General features: G+C 44.7%; 1 protein-coding gene across 1 annotated transcript; it reads left to right on the top strand.

Annotated features, from left to right (window-relative positions):
- The first annotated feature begins 21,597 nt into the window (after window positions 1-21,597).
- Window positions 21,598-22,597, top strand: MAS1 (MAS1 proto-oncogene, G protein-coupled receptor). Its single transcript, XM_009466331.2, has one exon. It carries the CDS (start codon window positions 21,598-21,600, stop codon window positions 22,585-22,587), a length of 990 nt encoding a protein of 329 aa, XP_009464606.1. The 3' UTR covers window positions 22,588-22,597.
- The last annotated feature ends 652 nt before the right edge of the window (window positions 22,598-23,249 follow it).

Genomic DNA, 23,249 nt, shown 5'->3' with positions numbered 1-23,249 from the left:
ATCCCTCAATGAAACAAGATGTTAGAAGCCAAGTTGTGAAGGTGCGCATTAAAAGTATAGCCCTGCAAATGGAGCATTGCAGATCAGAATATGCTATTTCCAGGAACAATTTGATTTTTGATACATTGACTTTTTTTTTTTTTAACATGTTCAAGATTAAATATGTGTTTTTCGAGATAACATCTCTACACTGGTGGGAAGCCTCTCAAGGCACCTCCTGTTGCTCAACACCCAGAGTGGAAGCCTTGCAATGGAGAAGCTCAGCATTCTTTCAGATTAAAATACTGTCACACCAGACTGTTGCTGAGAAATTTTATTTTTATCATTAATTTTGAAAAAAAAAAAACAAACCAACACTGTTCAATTGTGCGAAAATGCCTATGGTTTATTACACGGAAAAGGCAAAACTACCTCTAAATATTCCTTAAAACATCGTTCTTACTGCTAGTGGCTTCAGTGGTGATATGACAGATATACACTGCCATTGGAGGAGAGCAGGATTTACCTCTCTTAAAAGTCAAGGTATTCTTTTTATATAGAAGAAAATTTTATATACTCCTATATTTTCTAATGGTGTGAATCAATGATTCTTCTTAATATTATGCATTCATTCAAAATACATCATAGCTGAAAACCTTGGTGCATCTTGGAATGGTGAGGTTGCAAAAGTCTTGCTGGACGAATCAAGTGAAGCAGCCCGGTGCTAAGTGCCAGCATCGCGCACCCCCGTGATGCGCGGCAGCCCAACAAGCCAGAACGGCTCTGCCTGTACCGCAGCACCGCAGCTGGGTCAGAGCTTTGTGTGCTGATGTAGTGACTGAGGAAATTTCTGTATGCCTTAAACACAGGAAAACCCTGCTGTACAACTGCTCCATTAACATATTTTTGTGGTGTTCTCCATATGCAGCAGCAGATCTGACTTTTCTTTTCTGGTTTTATCTCTCATTTTCCCACAGCTTTTTCCAACAGCCCCTCTCCACTGGTTGCTGTAGTCTCCACCACTGGAGAATCCCCCCCAGAAGAGTAATTGAGGGGGCAGTGCATGAAATGCCGTGGCCATACTTCTTCCAACAGCCCTTATGCTTAAGGGAAGGGGGTGATTATACCCAGCCTGACACAAGGGACCCTCGGAAGGGAAGCGTTGTGTGGGCCCAGTGCCATCTGTAAGGCAGGTGTGTTAGGAGATACAGACCGGCCATGCTGGGGAGAGCACAAATCTCTGTATCTCTTGGTTTGCTGGAGGAGCCCAAAAGCGAGGGATTAGAGCTGTGCTGGAGGTGTGACATGCCTTGTGGTGGGAACAGCTGCAGCTGAGATGGCTGGCTCGCAGAGCTGCCATCGGGGCTAGCCCACGCATCCCCAGGAGCGCTGGTGGAGAGCTACCCATGCGGGTGTCTGTAAGCACTGCCTATTTTGTTACAAAGGCTGTGGCTGAGCAGCGGGGAGGGAGGCAAGCCGCCTCCAAGCCCTACCTGTGCCCCCAGAGACATGTGGAGCTCATGGGACAGAAGATGGCCGGGGGTGGCTGTGGGGCACAGGCTGGGGCAGGCAGAAAGGGGAGGCTCAGCCAGGATGGAGACTGGAAGAAGAACATATGCAGGCAGAGGTGATGGAAAGGAAGATTTTCTTCCAGAAGTCCCTGAGGAGCTGCGAGTTCGTTGCAAGGCAGGAGGCCATGAAAAGTGAAGAAGAGTTGTACTGTCAGGTTGCATGGGGGATGAGGGAGAGTTTATGCCCAGTGTCTCACCCAGCTCATCTATGCTTTCTCTTGCTGCAGAAACTACCTTGTTCAAGTTTGTGGTTTTAACCAGTTTTAACAAAACCAGTACTTCAAGTATTCTGTGCCCACCTTCGGGCTCACTTTCAGGGAAAGAGCACGGGGCAGCCCCAGCTCTGAGGGATACCTGGGCCAGGGTTGCTCGCTTTTAAGCACAGGTACTGCACGCAGCAGTGCTCCTGCCTGGCATTCAGGCCCCTGTGCTGCAGCTTGCGCAGGGGAATGAGACCCGGATCCTTGGCATGGGGGGATTCAAATGTACCTTTTCTATCGGCATCCTAACAAACAGGTGAGCAGTCAAATCCTCTTGCAACTTCTCGCCAGCCAGGTGAGCATGTAGAGATGAACAGACAAATGTTTCACCAAAGGCAAGATGGAGATGGGGCTCCTGCACCCCCTCCACCCTGCGTAGGACAGCCAAGGGCCCCCTCCAGACACAGGAGTGATTGACACTGGGTCTCCTGTTTCTGGAGCAAGCGTGTGAACCCATAGACCTATACAAGACCTTCTGCAGCCAAGCTTTAAAAGAAAATGGCAAAAGCAAGTCTGTTGGCAAAGAACCTAATGCCAGTGCCGTAAGTTAGGCTTACTTTTAAAACACCTATGAGATGGAAATCTGCAAGAGGTAATGGTTATGATGCAGGAGAAACACATGGTGTCCTGGCAGAAACACATCCAGTTAAAATGAAAAAAAAAAGCGCTGTTTAAAACATGAAAATGGGTTATCAATACCACCTAGGCACACACAAATTGAGGAAATCCTAAAGTAGTTCTAAGTCTGGACCTGGTCCAACCCACTGACACCCCTGGAGTTCACCTGGGTTTCTAAGCAGCGGAAGAGTAACTGGCAATCCTCATTCTGTATTTTGAAGTAATGCAAACTATTTTATTTGTCCCATAAAACTTGGCACTAGTGATCAGACAGAGCTGTGGCATGTTTTGAGCTTGCTCTAAAAGATGCTGCTAGAAATTTCTGCTTTGCCTTCAGCTTTTGGTTACCAAAGGTCACGCTGTCTATAATTTCTCATTGTTTAACAAACTGTTTGCTTACAAGTGCAGCCAGCGTGACCAAAACAGGCAGTCATTCACTCACCCACTGGAACTCATCTGTCCTGTGCATGAAACGCGTACAACGGACTTTGCCATTCCTACATAAATATGAGGATTTGCAAACCCACAGGCTCCCACAGCTGCCTGCAGTGCTCGATACTTGCCCCCTCCCCTGGGATGCAGGACTGAAGCAGCTTGATGCAATTGTTCCGTAGGGCCTCTGGGTCATGGGAACCGATGCCATAGGAGACGTGCTGGGCTCCTGGGCCTCCCCTGTGGTCCTGCAGCCTCCAGCAGCTGGGCAGCCTCCAGGGGATGGGCTGGGGCTGGCTGCTCAGCGAGGGGTGTCCTGGGGCTGGCTGCAGCCAGAGGAATCCCTGTGGAGGGGGGATGCTCTTGGTCCACAGCTTGAATCGATGAATATCCTACATGTACCATAACTTAGGACAAGAGAAGAGCAAGGCGATGGGGAACAGAAACACAACCAGAGCTCTTCCTAATCCCATAGGCACCTGTGGCTATCTTTAGACTCCCAAATACTTGTACAGTCTGACTGGCACCTCTGATTCCTCACCCACTCCCTACTGAGCTTAGCCTCCTTCACCTGCGTGCTTCCAGTGGTGTTACTGCTGGAGGAGGCACCGTGAGGAACAAATCGTGCCTGTTGGCGGCTGCTGGCCCATGGTGGGGTCACATCGAGCAGGAGGCAGGGCTGCTGCTGCACAAAGCACCGCTCCATCCCCTTGCTGAAGGCAGTTCCCAAGGAGGATGTGCTTGCCTGTCAGCTATTTTTACTAGTATTTGTGCTAGAGCAGTGGTCATGAACTCCTGGCACATGTGCCAGGTTTAGCAGCCTCACTGCTGGCAAGGCAAGAGTACAAGAGGACCCTGGTCCCACCCTTTCCTCCCAGTTGTTGGCCCCTACCAGGTCCCAGGGTCAGCAAGCACGGGAGAGAGACGGGCTTTGCCTCTCCTCAGCAGGGGAGAGGGGCTGGGAGAAGTTGGATTTGGAGAAGACGCGCAGGAATAGGTGACTGGGAGCTGGAGGTGATGTGAAAGGGTTTGCTACTGCTGATCTGCACGGTGAAACGGCTCCAGCCCAAGGCCGGAGATTTTGGCACCGTCACCTGCACGTCATTTCCTCCTCGCTGAAGGTTACCACTTCTCTCAGGGTTTTGCACATTCGCCCTCTAATCTGCCACACCAGCACAAAGCCCACCCAGCCCACCTTGCCAGAGATGGGCAAGAGGGCTGCAGCAGCCAATGTGAGGAGCTGGCAACCTGCACCAAGTGTCAGTGTTTCTTTCCTGCTACTCTCCAGGCAGGTGTCCCGGGCCAGCTGAATACAGCCACGGTTGCCCCCTTCTGCACCCAGCTCTCCACGGGCACCAGAGCCAGCCTGGACCCGTGCCGGTGCCCCGGCGTTGGGCAGCCTGCCCATCCGCGGCCCTCTGCGCTGCAGCTGGTTTCCCTGCCCCCTTGAGTCTGCTCAGGCGCTTGTTCAGTCGGGGGGCTGAGAGAAAATTTCCCTCGAATCACTCTGGCAGGGACCCTGTGTGATTTTAATTTTCTAGTCAGGGGAAGGGTGCCTACCCGGTAGGGTGGTTGTTTGAACGTTTTTTTGCTTCCTTCACTCCTTACTCCTGCAATACCCGAGTGGCAGCTTCCCATCCTGTAGCCTCTTGCATTCCATTTTTTGAGATGTGAAATGCTCTGTCTCATTAAAGTTTTGAGGATTTAGTGGGGTTTTTTTCAAGAAATCCCAAATTCACCTACAAATGGAGTTTTCACCACAAAAATTGGGCAATTTTGGGGAAAAAAGTATGGAGAGTTCACTTTACTTTTCAAAACCTGCTTTTCTTTGCCAATGGAAAAATGTTCTGTTTTTGTCACACCACAGGTCTGACCCCACTGCCTGCTGCTTGTTTCACCTCCCCTTCAAATCTGCTTGTGCTGAAGACTGCAAAGTCTTCCTCGGTAATCTCACGTAGTGACTCGCTGTCTTTACAGTGTTCACAAGTCTGAAAAACTCGTCCACCTACAGAGTGCATCCCCTCAAGAGGGTCTTGTAACTGAACTGGGTTTCCAACCCGTCCTGTCTCTCTTTCTGCTCTCACCTTGCCCTCCCGCTCCCATCCTTTAAGGCTCTCTGAAGTGCTCTCTGAATGGCTTCTCTGAGTCTCATCTCCTCTGTCCCTCGACACAGGAGGAGACCGGGGGGTTTGCACTCTGTTGGTGATGTTAAATGAAGCAGAAATGTAAATGAGCCCAAAGAATAGCAATGTAGGAAGGCTGCATTTCACAGTGCTTGCGAGTCTGACAGGCACGGCAAAGATGAGGAATGCCGTGACGGTGACAACAATGGTGGGGACAAGCCTCACTCGGGGACCCTGCTGTGGAGGCCTCTTTTGGACAGTGATGAACAAGATCAAACGGGGGAGAACCACGAGAGGGGTGAAAATGAGGCAATTAATGACCGAAGTGAAGATAATTATTGCATTGCTCCTCCCAGAGCCCTCAGTGAGCAGAGCTTGTGGGTCTTTCATTTAGGGAAATCCCCCACCCCACTGAGCAGGCAGGACAGGCCCCGAAGAAGAGCACATATGTGGGATGAGAGGGGCTCAGGCTGACTGTGCCAGTGCTGTGTGGGGGACAGGACCCTCAGGCATCGCACTGCACTGGCAGCTGTCAAAAGGAAGGGACCAGCATTGTACCCAGCAGAGAAAACGATGTGCAGCACCTAGTCAAGATAGCTGAGAAGCTCCCCTGAAACTGCAGGTGACTGCAGGTCCATTAGTGTTGGCACGGAGGTCACATCAGCGATGGCCAGACTTAGGACATACAGGGTAAATTTGCTCCTCTTCATCCTGGAGCACAGAAACCTGAGGATGATACCATTCCCACTGAATCCCAAAGTGGTGGTGGGAAGCACTCACCTGACAAAGACTGCCTTCAGAAATAACATGCTGTCTTTTCAGCCCTTGGATTCGGTCTCATTAGGCTTTGATGGGTCTGTAATGAGGGACAACACAGTGTTTAACTCTGTCGTGGTGTCACTTGAACAGAGAGCTGTTTTCTCAGCAAGCGGGGGATGTTCTGCCATCAGTCCACATTACTGAAGCTGATGGAAAAATATCATCATCTTATTATCAAATAGTTCAAAAGTTCATAGGTATTATAATTCAGGGAGATCGCAAACAACTTAATTTCTCATGAGTCCAACATATTAGGAACAGAATAGTCTCTGAGTGTTACTTTAATTAGACAAATTACTTCACCAAAGGAGAAATGGGTTTATCAAACACCTCAGAGTTAAAGCCAATATGTATTTTGTACTGCATATTCTATCACAGCTGTTTTACTGAGTGATTTCGTGTTCCCCGTTACAGCAGGGTTACAAGGATCTCAGCTCAGGCAGGAAAATGGGAAGGGAAAAATAGTTTCTTGCAGAGAGAAAGTTGCTCGTTGGAGAGGACTTGTGCAAAGGTTATAAATAAAATTCTGCAAGTTATGCAAATGTGCAAGCTGACAGTATTGAGCTGATGGCACAACAGAGATTCTCTTCTAAATACTACTGCATGCAAAGAAATCACTAGAAAAAAAATATGCTATGGGCCTACTGATCTTATTTTTGCAGATAAGTATTAGGAATCCAGAGCCCCAAAGCAACGAAGGATGCTTCTCCTCTTGTGATAAAGACCTAGCAAATGTGACCATGTTAGCAAATTATCTGTATTATAATGCGCTTCGTCAGCTACTAAGTACTTTTCATGGAAACCAATCTGATAAAATCATAACTATCATCAAAGAAAAAAATCACCACAGCTAGATAAAGTCTTGTTTATGTAACTGAAAAGTTTGTAATTCTTCAGAGCACACAAAGTCATTGATCAAAATTATTTGTGTCCCTCTGTGTTAAAATGGCAATTAATGCATTGTGTTAATACCTAAATATATACAAGTATATATACATAACTCATGGTATCATTTGATCTTGAGCCTTTTGCTACCTCGTGTAGTTTTCTCATATTTATATACGCTTGGGAAAAAAGTACCAAGTAACAGTACTAAGCACAAAGTACCAAGCATCTTCTACCCCATACACGGTAATAACAGCTGATAATGTTCAACGGTTTGTGGGACTAGGGCCTACATTTTCCATGAGTCATGAACTTCTTTGTTGTAATTTGTCTCCAAGGATCTAACCGGGGATGCAACACTGATCCCTCCAGCTCTGGTGTGCTGATATCAATCATTCTCTATATCCAACAGAAAAGGGGAGAACTTGTTTGTTTTATAGGCTGGTGCTCCCTGAGGCTGCGTCTCCTTGCCTCGAGACACAGCCTCAATACGGCTGTTGTAAGGAAGGGCTGGGTACTCAGCTCTGTCACCGTGACCCTCCCCAGTGCGCCCTGAGTTATCTCCTGTCAACAAAGGCGAAGCACCGCCTTATCAGTCTGCTTTTAGAGAGCTAACAGGGAATGCCCAGGGGTTTTTTAAAAGTATATAAATAAGAATAAAAGCCTACCATTGCTCTTTAAAAATGAGACTATGAAAACTGGAAAAAAAAAAGATTTTTAAGTTTGGGATGAAATCTTTATTCTGGTGCATTTGATCTCTGAGTTTTGAATGAAATGGCAAAAACTCTTTAGGCTGTTTAAATACTTCTTTGTATACTCCATTAACTAAAAAGACTCAGAAAAATTTGACTATTATATGTCATTGATTTAAAACAATAAGCCAACCACTATTACAATTAAATTACTTTTCTTCTTTCGTAAGCAAAGCAGGCCAGGAGGCATTTGCTAAGACTCTTGTTTTACGCTTACAGCGCCCACACCTACCATCCCCATGTCATCCTTGCTGTGGCACAACGTGAGCCTTGTGGCAGCCTCACATGCTTTTTCGGCTCCCTTGAAGGAGGAACCGTGAGCACAAGGGTGTACACTTGCTATTGCAATTGTTTAAGGCTGCCCTGGCCTCCAGGGAATCGCAGGAGATGGCTGCCTTCCTTCTCAGACAATTCTCTTGCTTGCAAGACTTGCAAAACAAAGCAAATGGGATGCTGAAGGCTCCACTGGTCATACAGGAATGGAAAGTCCCAGACATACCCATGAACTAGATTGAAGCTAAATAAGCAGACTTTATTAGTACCACTGCTGCAGACACAGTGCTCGAATCCAGAATTCCCAAGAGCAGAACAGATGCAAAGCAGAATATACAGATTTTTTTTCGCACTAAACTGAAGTGAGATCATTAGTGTGCTGAAGTAACTGGGAACGCAGGACTAGAAGGGAGCTTTTACTTTCCAAAGCCCAATTTCTTGTTATTACATTAAAAAAAAAAAATCCCATATTTAAGCTGACCATACTCCTTCCTAGAAGTATTTGAGATTTTCTGCCCATTCTTCTCCCAGCTTGTCCAGAAACTGTGGTCCTCTGCCAACCAGATCAGTTTCCAGCCCAGATACACTGTCATGCTAGAGGTGGTACAGTCTTGTCAGCCAGGCCAAGGCAGTCTGACACTTTTAGATAATGTCTGGCATAAGTAACCATGTCGTTTCCTAACTGGAGGGAAAAAAATGTGCTTCACAGGCAGTTTTCCTCAGTTTTTCAGAACAAAAAACTAAGTCAAGATTCAAGCAAGTTTCAGGCTGGGTCCTGTTCCCAGTCAAGCCAAGGGGCGAGCTTTGTTGGAGTTTTCAATGGGAGCTCCTGCGGTAATTAAAATGTTTAAGATACCTGCTTAAAAATAATTACATTTATCTTGAATAATGCCAGCATTCTAATTTTTGTGGAAAATGGGTAGTTGTGCATGTGAAGAATTGCACACGTTCAGTGGCAGCCACCGTGCTGGTGGCAAGGGGAACGCCGGCTAATCCAGCTCATGACTCCTTCGCCAAGAGGGTTAGCGATGTCCCACGGTCTGTAGATGAGCCGTGTGGGAGGAAGAGCGAAAGGCAAAGCCAAGGCAGGTCACCGTGGGCGCTCGGACAAGCTCCAGGGTTGATGTCTTAACCGGAGGGACAGCACAAAGCCTCCAAAAAGGCAGCATTTCCTCAATGCTCAGTGAATCTAAAGGGTTAAGATGAAAGAGAAGGTTTTCTTTTCTGCCTAAGTTAGGAAAGTGAAGAAACTTCTGAGATTCCCTGTTTCGTGTATGTCTGTGTCCTGGAAGACCTGTACCAAATAAAGACTTCATGTAAACAATTGGACAAAAATAAATCGTCTGGTTGAGGTAGAAGGAGCACACTGTAAGAGGGGGTGAAGGCAGCCCCCTGGAGCCAGCGGGTGGTTTTGGAATGAGTGCGTAGAGAAAGAAGAGCTTTTATTGCTGGTGGTGTGACAGGAGAAAGGCATGAAGCAGGTTATGATTAGACTGAGCATGGAGACCTGCTGGGTAGAAATGCAATGATGGGATGTCACAGGGAGATACTGAAGATGCGCGCTCTCCATACTAGTTTTACTCATTCTTCGAGGGCTCTGTCGGCACTGAAGTAAAGGAAAAAGCCACATGACTTCGTTCCTTAGAGCTTTTTTGCTTTCCATCGTTCTTCTCTTTTCATTTTCCCAGTCTCTCAAGCCTTGTCTGGCACTTCAAGTGGTCACAAGAAGGAAGTTAACATCTCAAGCAAGAGCTGCAGAGCACATAGGTGATGAGAGAAAGGGCAGAGCGAAAAAAATAATCAAGACACAGGCATAAAGGAAGAAGAGAGGAAATAAAAAAAAAGAGCTGTGGACATTGGAGTAATATGGAGACAAAGGAGGCACAACAGTCATTTTAGCACTGCTTATTCTGCTCCCTTTGCCTGGTCCAATTCAACGCACGGCTGAAAGTTTGAAGCCAATGCAATGGCAGAAATACTATTTTAAGGTCTGTTTGTTTTCAAATCAGCTGTCAAACAGATGATTTGGCAGCTCAGGCCTTTGCCTAGCCCCAGGAGGGTATCTCTGGCTTCTACATCCATCAGATTGTGAAGTTATCCAAGAGTAGAAGGGACCAGGGCAGAGGCCCAAAAAGGAAATGCTTCCCTTCCTTTCCCCAGAAGTGTTTCCAAATCCTCATCTGAGAGAAACAGCTTGGCTTTGGCATGTGAGAAAGAAATGACCCTGGAAGGGAGGGGCCACCTGTGCCTATTCCAGAAGGATTTTGACTCTTATGCAATGTTTTGTATGGAAAGAAACGCTTTTCAAAGCACAAACACGTAATTCGCCCCATGGTGCTACAATGGCCATGTCCGAGAGTGATACAAGGGGCTGATCTGCTTGTGATACATGGGTTTATTTAACATATGTGAGGAACAAGCGAAAATATGAGTGTTGTCACTCTGGAAGATCGTGCCGGTTACTGCAGTCAGGGAGTGCTCTCGGCTGTGAATTAGGGCAGAGAATGTATCTCCTGTTGCATTAACATAAAGGCCTGTTTTTGGAAGCCAGGAGGTATAATCAGGCTTACTCAATCACATGTTTTCACTGGGGAAGTCTGTTTCACCACTGACACAAAGGGATGAATGCTTGAAAAGCCTGGCCTTGTTTTGCCTGGCACGACATGCTTTCAGGAAACCCACACCTACTGTTTAATGATCATCACGAGAAAGATTTGCATTTGCAATTATGGGACAGACAGTGCCACCCCCTCAGCTGTTTCTTCCCAGCTGATGAAAATTTGAAGACTGAGGCATTTAAGCCTTGATTGAATAAAGTGCCTGAACACAGGCTTGAATCTAGGTGATGTGATTTAAGCCATGCACTCATGCCAATTGAGCTTGCCTTTCAGAAGAGTTAGTGGTTTGGACACCATACAAAGCCTTCCTATTCAGAGGCTCCACCCTGATCCTATCCTCAGGTACACATACCAGCTTGCTTAAGTAGCTGAGAAGATGCAAGAAACCCCTGTAAAACTAGTTAGCTGGCATCCGGAAGCACCCTATAGCCCAGGGCTCATTCCCTGTTGTTGGACTAACAAATTCTGTATTGTAGTTCAACTCCGCCAAAACAGGATTAGTAGATGCACATGGAGACTATCACAGGTGATAGGATCAAAACATGCATGTTTACAGGTCCTCGCCAGCATCCTCCCATATTGCCTCCTCTGTCACAGCGCAGTCATCAAACCAACCATCGTGATCCAAGAGACACGGACTCCAGTGACTCCTCGGCCACGTGAGGGATGAACTCCACTGCCTCGTTGTCCTGACATGTGTGTGGCTCTTGGGGTAACCAGCCACTGTCTCCATGGCTCTCCTGGAGCTCCCCATCATGCACAGATCATCGCCAGCATATGGAGGCAGGAGAGGGTGAGTGCCATGACCTCCCTCATCATCATTGTGAAGGGGTATGACTGCTGGTAGACCCTTTAGCACCAGCTTCAGAAATTCATTCATCTGCATGGTCCCCGGCACCAAGGCAAGCCGCGGCGGTAGCAGGCAGGGCAGGTACTGAACACCAAGGATGCCACGGCGGCTCAGCGCTGGCGCTGGATGTCTGCGCCTCGTCTGCAGGGCCAACGGGGCACTGCTGGCCCAGAACAGGGGTGACCTGCTGGCGGCTGACCGCTTTGAGACCATTTCCTTGCTCTGTGCTTTTGCAGTTCTGCTCCTCCCCTATTAATTCCAGTATAGCATTTATGTGAAAAGGAGGGGGCAGCCTATCACCCCTCTGGCGCTGTTTCAGGACTCTGTCCCTGGAGTCACCGGGCAGCTCTGAAGGATGGCACTCGATCTCCACATGGTGTCAAAAGACAGCTCTGGTTTTAGTCTTTGGCCATCACAATGTCTCCAAAACTTTCCAGTGAAAGAAAGAGATACAGTCCATCTAGTTATTTTACTAATCTCTTCACTTGCTTTTTTTCTTTGGACTAATATGGTTTCTACTCCATCAGCTATATTCTAGTCTCCTACTGATTCTTTCTTCCCCCATCCCTGTCCCCAAAAAAACAACACCAGAATCTAAGCCTTTCTTCACCCGGGAAAGTAATGAGTTTAATTTTGGCAAGATATGTGTATGTGTATAAATATTATGCATATGATATACTATACAGTCATCTGGAGTATTGGTACATTCAGCCTGACGAGGAGGTGCTGTCTAGCTCTGTGACTGACACCTCGTTATCTCCTTCCATCTATCCATATATGGAGGAGTATTAAGGAAATAGCTTTGCTGAGAATATCTCTCAGATCAGAGTCTGATTTCTTTGTACCACAGCAGAACAGTCTGCATGACAACGTAGGTGGAGAAAACTGAATCTGTTATGGGTATTAAGTGTGCCTTGAGTCACGCATGTAAACTCTGCTCCTAAATGAGAATGTATATTCCTATCAGCGGGAACGTGGGTGCATGTAAACCACAACAAGGTATTAAAAGATTAGGCCAGGAACTGGGAGAAAAAAATATAGGACAGTGAGGCAGAGAAACAGGACAGATGATACAGCACTGCCAACCCTCTAGCTTTCTAACCCAAGTGCCTCGTGAGCAGTTAAAGTGCAGTTAAGTGCTTCCTTGCCAGGGCTATATCCCACGGTTTTTCCTGGGACTGTGTTGGCTAGGGGGCTGGTGGTAACCTGAACATCTCTGTGCTACCCTGGCTCTCCTTTGCACAGCCAGCTCAGCCCCACTCCATCCCACCATGGGTGCAGAAGCAGACACGACTGCCCACCTGGGACATGCCCTGAAGCCCTTCCTGCGGCTGGCTCCACTGTGGCCAGCAGCACATATTGCATGGCCAAGAGCCACATAGAAATGCTGGTGTGTTCCTCAGAAGGCAAGAAAAATCATGTGTCCTTGACATCAAAAAATAAACGGAAAGCATGACAAGGAAGAAAAACCATAGTCCTAGGAAATGTGTTCAGCAGGGAATAGAGGCAGCAATAGTCCCTGGAGCATGTAAATTCTGAGGAAAATATTTTTTCTTAACAAAAGACTGAGACTTCAAGTGAGTCTGAACACATTTTTCTTGCTGGAAGTCTCTGTTAAGGGGAGGGAGAATGCGGTGGTGTCTTTAACCTCTCCACCTCAGAGGAAGAAGGAACCTGACGTTTTGATGCAGGAAGAAGTGGAATTCCTAAAAAATGCAGAACTTCAGTTTCTTTATCTCCAGCTGCAATTCAGTTGGTTGTTGTTCACTACCTAACTTATTTTGTGCTATCTCAACTCTGCAGAGCAATGCTGTTACCAAACCAACCTACGAATAGAAGGGGACAAGTCAATACTGTTCCTGGAAGCAAACTGATGACACAGCCAATATAGATGTTCGTGCTGAAGCTTTGGCAAGATCTGCCAGCACATCACTGTGGGAGCTAGAAATCCTGAACCTGGAGTCCTCAAGAGCATGTGCTGTTCATGTTCATGTGCAGGGGCTGAACTGTTACCTGGTTTACTGACACCGATTTCCATGGCTTTGTGATGACTTACCACAGCTAAGCATCTCATCCCATTTCTGTCACAGGTACAAAAGAGAAAGTTGGAAAAGGTGGAAAAATAAAAAAAGCCAAGACCACTTGTTTTTACTGTAATAGAATCAAACTCTCTTCTTATTGTGTTAGTGAGGTTGAAGTAGTAGGTGAATTCCTTGTATTTTTTAATATTTATATTACTATGCTAGCTAAGCATCTCAGATTTGAAGTTATCCTCCCAGCGCTCCCATGTTACTCCCATTTTGCAGAGGAGGAATTTTGACGAGGATGAGGAAGTCTGAGACAGAATAAACACAGGCCTCATAATTTCGACCCTCAGAATCATTGTTTTGTACTCTTGCTACACTTTAAAAATACCCTTTTGCAGAAAATATAATGGCTTTTTTTTTGATATTTTAGGATTCTAGATCCACTCCAGGTATTTACGCTTGACAGAAGAGACAGACAGTTCAGTGTTTTCATTCAGTGACCTTCTGGCTTTATGCAGTAAACCTACTGCATAAGCTTGTTTTGCACTTGTGTTCAAGCTGGATCACCTTGAAAAATACAAATTATCTCTGAGTCTATATTTTGTCTTTGGAAAGAGACTAGTATTAGAGGCGTTTTAAAATAATAGAAAAAGTTTACTCAAAGGAAAATGTTTGGCTACTTGAGATTATTCATTTTAAAAATTCAACATTTGGGAAAAATCCTGAAGTAGAAAGAATTATTTCCCTTCTGAAATGATGTTTTTATGTACTGTGCTCTGGTTCATCTCTGTCAGTCAGGCTCCCAATCGGACAGCAAGAGAGAAGAGGGTTGTATTACAGAGTCCTATTCCACCATGCACTGTGGGAGGTTCAATCCAATAAAGAAGAAATGAGACGTGAGAAAACTGGGCTACAGTTTCCCTGCAGAGCCACAATGTGATATCCACAATGAAATTTTTATTTTAAAATACTGAATTAATCCATGGACTTTTAGACCACTTTCACAGTTCAGATGGAAATTCCTTTATTAAATCCCAGCATCATATAGCAATACACAGCTCTTTCAGTCACGTCACTACAAAGCTCTGTTTGTTTACTGCTTATTATCTAATTACATCCATACACAGTAGTTACATTTGCAAGCATGCCATTAGATTACTTGTAAAGGTGTTGCCCTAAGGAGTCACGGATCTATCCTGGCTGAGTCCCAAGAGTGTTCAGAAAAGGCTGTCAACAATTCCTATGTATGTCATCTACCTTGTTTTTTTGAAGTACTGGTGCCTCCATACAGCAGTTATCATCCTTTTAAATAATTTTCCAATGCAAGGGATCCTCAGCACCGTAGATATTTCTCTTCTGTGTAGGAGCAGAGCGCAGGGAGATAGGTGGACCACCAGACTTCAGCTGAAAAATCATGAGTGTTCAGTGAACGCAACCAAAGAGACTAAGGTTTCACAGTAACAAGCATCAAGGATTTTACTTAACCACCTGTTCCTGCAGTGCAGAGAGCAAATAAAGAATAATGGCTAACTTCTGTGATAGGTTGAAAATGCATGTAAATGATGAATATGTGATATAGAATAAAAATAAAAAGAGGGGTAAAAGAAAGAAGACAGGCAGATTAGTAGAATCAGGAGTAAAGATTATTTCAGGGCAGTCTTTCTTACTAGTGCAGGCACTTCACATAACTTAGTCTGACCAGCAACTCTGTTTCAAGAAGGATTTGGACATCTGTTGATTGGAACCTCCAGAAACAACACAGGTTGAAGGATAGAGCACAATGGTACCAGACCCTTCTCTCATTATCTTTACCAGTAATACAAAATGTCTTAGTCTATATGAGGTAACTGGATATAACCACACCATCTTATCTCAACCTAAACAAAGTAAAACCTAAATTTACTGGCTACTTGGCACTCAAACTTTTTCGTCTAACCTTTTATCATGGAAACCTCTGACTCATCTCTGTCATGCGTCTCTCATTTTCTAATCCTGTAACTTCTGCTTTGCACAACTAAAGCTAAAATGGTCTAAACTGCCTATACTAGTTAATCATATATGCCAATTTATTACTTCCATTCTTATCCTATTCTCTCGCCAATGGTTTCCTGTATTGTCTTACATGTATAAAATGAAAATGTAGAATAAAAATACTGTTTCCTGTATTTTCTTACGCTACCTAGCAGTGGTGGCCCTAATGCTTGGTAGCTGGTGGGGCTGCCAGCAGGCAGGTGCAGTGTATTTTCTCTTCTGATGTGTGACGATGCTGGGTTTGGTGCTAGCATTTGTGCCATCGGTGGCTGGCCCCAGAGGGAAATAAGACTCAAAATGACTTTAGCAAGGGTAGATTTCTGCTGCGGACAGACCCCACTGTCCCCCAGGTAAGAGCTGCCACCTGCTACGCATGTTAGGACTAAAGGGTAGATCTGCAGACAGTTGAAGAGCCTCTGAAACCCAAGGATAGAGGAGACCTCCTCACATTCAGTGTGGCTGAAGATAGGAGCTCTCTGAATAAGCAAGGTTTTGTGAAGGACTCATGGCGATTTCTCATGAAGAGGGAGATAGGGAACAAAATGTTGGTGAGGCTTTGCAGGGGACTGACTGCTAATGACTGAAGACTCAGATAGGCGAAGTGTAACCAAGAGCGGATCGGAGTACAGGAAGATGTGAGGCTGGTTTTTGAAGAAAGAAGATAGCTGCTCTGTACTTCATTAAGGCCCAGGTTCCCCCTCTCCATGACTTGGCGGGAGGCAGGCAGAGAGCAGGAACATACACACAGACTGGCCGATTTCCCCTCTGCTTGTGGGGTTGCACAAATGGAGCCAGCTTGGAGTTGTCCTCCCGCCCTGGCAGAAACGTGCCCGGGCAGCACACACCTCACCCCGGTGCTGCGGAGCCGGAGCTCCGCTCCTCCTGCCGCATGGCATCGCCCCGAGTGCCGAGCCCCGGCATGCCACCCGGAGCTGGGTGGGTGGGAAAAATGAAGCTGCGGCTCAAGCCAGGAGCAGGAACATCTCCAAATCCTCCCATGCTCATGTGACAGTCGGGCCGTGAAGTTACATGTAAACAATGCCTCTAACCTGCCACCAGTCTGGGCCACGCGGTAATGAGCCAGACACCTCACTTTGCTTCCAGAGATTTCCAGAGCCCTGCACACCATTTCTGTGCCCGTCTACCCCTAGCTTTCTGTTTGCTCTTAACTACCCTTTTCTCATCAGCCATTTCAGAGCAGAACCTAAAATACATGAATCATCCAAAACCATCTCTGACAAAGAATAGAAAAGTAATCTGAAAATAGCTTTACCAAACTATTTTAGGGGCCCATATGGTCCCACCGGTAACCATAAACCGCCCATCTTGCACTAGCCACCCTTATTCTTACCTCAGATAATGTTCTTCACAGGTTCTCAGAGTACACCTAGTTTTCAGGCCCTCTGCCATAGGCCCTGAATCCACTTTCATTGCAGTGGGTCTTAACCACCCAGAAAAAATATGATTGATTAATTCACGCCTAGAAACTTTAGTTGCCAAAATCTCTCAGTAGGATTTCAGGATTAAGCAGTAATCCTTGCTTTTGGAGCCTGCTATTCCATACCGTTCTCATAAAAACACAATCCTGTGATTGCCATTAACAGGATTTTACAACTGGCCTTATAACAACTGAGGAGCCACCAAGGAGTCTTCATCCTAACCCTGATTCTGGACTTAAGTCTTCTTAGCCTTTATCTTCTGTTTTCTTTAATCTTAACTCCTACCATAACCTTACTTTTAACTATGAACAGATCATCCCTTGCTGGTGACACATACTTTCACCTTGCTTTGCAGAAGCCAACAATAAATCCAGCTCTCATGCCTGTTGCCTGTAAAACAATCCATCAATTACCACCCTTTAGGGAACTGGGCATACACTAGGAGGATGGCTGATATGACTAGGATAAAAGATGTCTAGCAAGTTCTTGTCTAGCAAGTTCTGTAGTGCGTTTTGGGTTAGGGTAACCTTAACCCTAAGCTTAACTCCTCCTTTAATGATATTCTCATATCACCTATTGAGGAGTAACCATAAGTCATTCTGGCTCTTGTAGTATCTGCGAGCCTTAATGGATCTTAAGACACTTAGGACCCGTGTGTTTGTCCCCCGTGTGCCCCAGAGTCCTCTGTTGGCTCTCCATGGCACCCTAGAGCCCTCTGTTTGGGCTTTGGTCATCTTACAACCTCTCAGTTTTCCAGTGTGCCCCTCAGCCCTCTGTTAGTTGTTTGAGCCCAGCTCTTCAGTTCACACTCCTCTGAAACCTAGGCCCAACTCCTAACCTTTGTTTGAGCTGAGTAATTATGGAATGAATTTCAGCTGGAAAGTGGTAATGACTGAATCACCATCAGGAAAAAATTGCACTGCCTGAAAGTGCTGCCAAAGCTCACCCCTTAGGCGTTTTTGTCATGGCTCATGTAAGCATATAATTAGGAGATCTGACTCTCAGGTACACAGAGGTTCTTTTAAATACTGGCACCTGCATCAACCATGTAAACCCCTCTAATTTGGTTTATAAATCCTAGGTTGTTGAGTTTTGTTTAATGAATGAATTGTAAGTTCTTTACAGGTTGCCTTCTGCTTCCAGGAATTGGAGATAAAAGAACACGAAATTATTCAAAGGCTCAAAGCAAAATGATAAAAAGGTAACACTGCTAGCTTCATCCATACAGGATATTTGAAAAGTGGTAGTACATTCAATTTACAGAGCAAGGCTGCTCTGTCCCACCATGTTAGTGTATGAGAGAAATTTTTTAGGGTAAATTATCATTCATGTCACATCTTGCTGTATATTTGGTTTAGATTGAAATTAACAGAGTATCTTTATCGTCCATTATGTCTTTATTGTCGATACTAATTTCTAGTCCCAAGATCTGTTGAGGTTCCACGCTTCGTTATTGTAGTCCTCTTGTTCAATGTCTGAATAGTTAAACTGATTCAGAAATAGCCACTCCGTCTCTTGGCAGCATCTGATGTAAACACTCCAATGGTCAGCAGGCGCAGGGTCCCCCTGTGCTGTTCAACCTTCCTGTTACTCCTGAAGTCACCAAGGATAAGCCATGTTTGTGAACTGTTCCCCTCAAAACCAGGCTTCGCTCTGCTGCCCTGGCCACGCAGATGATGACTGATGGTGCCCCAGGGACCAGTCATGAAGGAGATGCTGTGTGTGTGTGAGAGGTGTCATGAACCACCCGTCCTGTGGTTCATGGGCCAGGGCATCCCTGATTTTGGATTGTGTTTGCACAGCAGACTGAGTGGACTACGAACCCAAGTGCCTGGTCAATCTTGAAATGTTAACGTGTTCCAACAATGATGCTTCTCATTACTCATATGCATATCTCATATGCATTTATGGGAAAGGAACAAGTTTTTTTCTTTTTCAGAGGTAGCTTGAAATTTTTGGTCCCATAGCTGTTGAACGTAAGGTGGATTACCTCTTAAGCCAACAAAAGCAATTAGAAGTTGTTTTTATTTCACTCTGTTTCTTTCCTAACTTTATTCTGACCCTCCCTTTGGGGTCATTTATTTCTCACATTAGTTAGTAGTTTCTCCCGTTTGGGGATTTGGTAGTTCTAGTGAAACATCTAAAGGAGAAGACCAAGCAAACTCTCTCCTTTTTTGGCTAAGAATGTTTGTTCTGCTAATATCTGAATATAAAAACAACCTAATACTTGGGGCAAAAGCAGGGGACATCCTCAGGGGACTTTTCAAAGAGTTTATCTGTTCCTAGGCCTGTTTGAACTTTTCAGGGGAGACTGTTTAAATCTCAAGAACAGATTTTCACTTCGCATGACTGGGGTCTTTTGGTAGAATAATCTCATGATACAGTTTTTACCAAGAGGAATGGATGTATGAGACTAACACAATGATGTGGCTATTTTCTTTGCTCTGTGGTTTTTTTCTTTCTGTCTGTTTTCTTTGTGCTGTGAATTAGTTTTCTTTCCTTCCTCTTTCTTTTCTTTCTCTTTCCTTCTCTTTCTTGTTTTCTCACCTTCTATCTTTTTTCTCTTTTTTTCTCTCTTTCTTTCTTTTGTTTCATTCCCCCTCTCAGTCTTTCTTGCTTTCTTGTTTTCTCATGTTAAAAAATATAAGACAAATTTACGAATCGACTTGTATTATTATAGATGGCATTTGGTGGCACAGTTCTACATTTGAGATTTTTCCTTCTTCAGATCTTATCATCCCCAAATAGATTTCCTACTCACTTCATGTTTGTTTGTTTAAACTATGTCTCTTGGTATTGTAGCAGCTCAGGACAACTTTCCATATACTGCCATTCAGTTCCCACACGAGTTAACTCCCAGGCTTTCAGCTAGATGACTTGTCAGTTGCTGAGTGATGCCATTTGAAGCACAGCCTCAGATGATGAGCCTGGGGCCCTTTGCTTGGCATGCCTCAGACATTTGGAGCAATGGGAGAACCGCACACTTCTTTTTGAGAGAGTCATGGTCGGAGTCACTATTTGCTCCCCCTCCTTACCAAAGGCAAATGGTTGGAGAAGGTAACCTCCAGCTTCTTCAAGGAAGTTCTTCAACAGCTTCAGGGAAATCTGAACAGACCATGGATGTATCTGGAAGGAGAGGACTCTTTCCATTCTCATCTCTGAATGCTCTCACGTGGGAATGACCTTAGTAAGTCCAGAACTTTTTCCTCTTCGTTTTACTCTCCGGAAAGAAATACTACATTTATACAGAGATATCAATGAAGAACTTTCTTGAGTCTTTTTGAACTGTTCTTTTCCTTTCCTATTTGTTTTAACACTTGAAGTAGACAGCTTCTCCTCTGTTTTTCTCCTGTGGAGCTTTACTACACTTCCAGCAGCACAGTGTTTGAGCACCTTCCCTCTGCAGTTTTTGCAGAACACTGCTTTTGGGAGGCTTGCCGCTCATTCTGGTCACTGAATTTACTTGTTGCATTTACACTCACTTCTCTACCACATTTCCAGCTATGCTGTTTGTTCCCTCCGACTGAGTGTCAGACGGTGGCATGGTCAACATCCAGGTCGGATCATCATTAACATTTTTGTGCAGATTTAAATGCCAGAAAGCCCTGAGGCTTCCCAGGTTGTTTACTGAATGCTCTTTTTTAGACTGTGATATTGTGCCTTAAGAAGCTATTTTGAACCCAGGAAACCCAGGGCTCATGAGAGAAAATTTATGACTGGGGTGAATGGCTCTGTTTAAATAATCATTGCAAAAGTCAGCCCCAGTAAAACTTCTTTACTTTGCATTTGATGTTCTGAACTGCTTGAGGATACTGGTAAACTCCCATTATGGCATGCTAATGAACAAGGCTGCTTATATGGATGAACCAAGTCAGCTGGGCAAGCTTACTGCCAACAGTTAGTCTCTGTTAACATCAGTAAATCAGCAAGGGTCCTGAATGTGACTCTGTATTATCACAGGGGCAGCCGGGAAGTTAACAGGGAAGGGGGCATGAAATATTCATATGAAAATCTGCTGAAACCAATGCTGCTAATTCTCTGTTATGAGATAGAAGACATACAAAAGGAGAAGTTGTTCCATAACTCAGCAAAACTACAGTTATAACCATTATAACCATGACAGGGAACCTGAACAACTACTTCTCTTTGTGATGGGTTCGATTTGTAATGTTTGCAGGATATTGCAGTTGCGCTAAGTGTTCAGAGTGTGTAAACATGGTTAAATTATGTTATGCTAGGATAAATGGCAGTTAACGGTGGTCAAAAATGACTGTCTCATAACAGTGGCATTTTGCTTTCCCTCCAGCTCTGTACTCAGAGGGAATACAATGCTGAGTAACTACATACTATTATTACTTACTTAATTAAAGCCCTTCCTGGACAAGAGATGTTGGTATCAATTTTTTTTTTTAAACAAAAAACTTATGAGCCAAATTAACTTGAAATACATATGTTTAACTTAAAATTAATGTCATTAGCTTCAACAGGAGCTGAATAGACCTGTCTGGGAACAATCTAGAGCTCTAACAAGAACAGCCAATGCTATCTGTGACCACTATATCATGAAACATTGCAATGTGATGGAGACGTTGCTTGTTCAAGAGCTCTTTGAGGGTATCTCTTTAGCTGTGGTTTAGTACTCATATGCTGAACCCCGTAGAGAAGAAAGCTCGGGATTTCTGCTAGCATGATGGGCTTAGCAATCTTTAACATTGCCAAGAGTAGTCCCAAGTGGGTTTCAGCTAGCATCAGTACATCAAAGCTGGTTTTCTTTTTGCTAAGGCTTTCAGATATGACCAGAAAATAGGGTCCACAAAACAGAAAGAAAAAGGGGAGGGGAGGAGCACACAATGCTCACAGTATATTTTTATACATATTTACAGAAGGAAGAGCTGTGCTATCCAAACTTGAGCTTTCCCCATGGATGGGTCAAACATAACGTTTCATCCCAGCGAAGGCACAGAGAACATCTCAATGCACAGAAACATTTCTACACAGGAAAGGGTCTGGGAGATATTGACCCCACTTTGGGTAATTATGATCATCTCCTTCCTGGGTTTTTGTGAAAATGGAATTGTCCTCTGGTGCCTCTGCTTCCAGATCAAAAGAAACCCATTCACTGCGTACATCACACACCTGTCCATTGCTGACATCTCCTTACTGCTTTGTACATTTATTCTGTCAATTGAGTACATTGCTGGTTTTGGATTCGCATATGGTTTTTACTATTATATAACCACCACACTATCTATTGTCTTCCTTCTTGGATATAATACTGGTCTCTATCTCCTGACAGCCATCAGTATTGAGAGGTGTTTGTCTATTGTTTATCCCATCTGGTACCGATGCCACCGGTCACAGCACCAATCGGCAATTGTGTGTGCAATTCTGTGGACTCTGTCTTTTCTGATGACAGTAGCTGAATACTTAACATGCAAAGATGATTCAACAAAGGAACAATTCGATGATGGCAACCATTGCCAAGCACTGCTCATCTTCACGTGGATCCTGACTTTCATGATCTTCATTCCTCTAATGATTCTGTCCAGCCTGATCTTGGTTATCAGGATTCATCGTAACTCCCTGAGACCTCATTCGTCAAAGCTCTACATCATCATTGTGGCCACAGTCATTGTCTTCCTCATCTTTGCCATGCCTATGAGGCTGCTGTATCTTCTGAATTACCACCACTGGTCATCTTTGCTCAGCCAGCAGAACCACGTCACCGTTGTTCTCTCCACCGTTAACAGTAGCATCAACCCCCTCGTTTACTTCTTCGTAGGAAGCAGCAAGAAGAAGAGGTTCAAGGAGAGCCTCAAAGTGGTTCTTAGTAGAGCACTCGCTGATGGGTTGCGGCCGAGAAGCCAGGAAGTTGGCATGAGTTTGGATATAGCTGAAACAATTTTCTAAAGCTTAGAGGGGAAACTCTAGGGGCAAATAATTGGACTTGGAAGGTTTAATAAACCACTGCAAAACTAAAAGTATTTTTCTTCCATAGAATGTAAAAAGCAGTGGTGAAATGGTACTGTTATCTTTGGTGGTTGAGCAATGGAAAAATATGGACTAGAATAAAGATAACTTTTATTTGTATTTTCTTAATTATTCAAACACATGCTACATCCTGATGTGACTATGTCAGTCAAAGATACCACAGTGGAAAAGAGACAGGCCAACAGAGAATATAAAAAAAGGACACAGAAATATGTTATAAATAGTGTGACATTTATACAAGCACTGAGCACCCATAAATGCTATTGAAGTCATCAGGGCCTGTGTGTATTCACATTTTTAAAAGTCAAACCCACTAAACGCAGGATTCACGTTACATACTGGGATTTAGTTTCAACTGTTTCCAGCTTGTTTAAGTGCGCAAAAGACCTGCTCCCCGGGGGGAAGAGAGGAAGGAATCCACGTATGAGAGTAAGTCCCTACACATACCCACAAACATACGGTGTAGCTTTGGTCTAGCAAGACATTTAAGTATACAGTAAATGGCCAAGTTCCTCTGTGGTTAAGGGGCTGCTTCAGAGCCTCTTCTCAAAGTATATGTTGTGTAATTTCCAGTGACATCA

This window comes from Nipponia nippon, unplaced genomic scaffold (genome assembly GCF_047370975.1).
Source record: "Nipponia nippon isolate SJK-2023a ecotype South Korea unplaced genomic scaffold, ASM4737097v1 scaffold_4, whole genome shotgun sequence".
Lineage (NCBI taxonomy): Eukaryota > Metazoa > Chordata > Aves > Pelecaniformes > Threskiornithidae > Nipponia > Nipponia nippon.
This window is presented reverse-complemented; position numbering and strand designations above follow the sequence as displayed.

Coding starts and splice junctions, on each gene's coding strand:
- MAS1 (XM_009466331.2), top strand. CDS start 21,598: ATGGATGGGTCAAACATAACGTTTCATCCCAGCGAAGGCACAGAGAAC.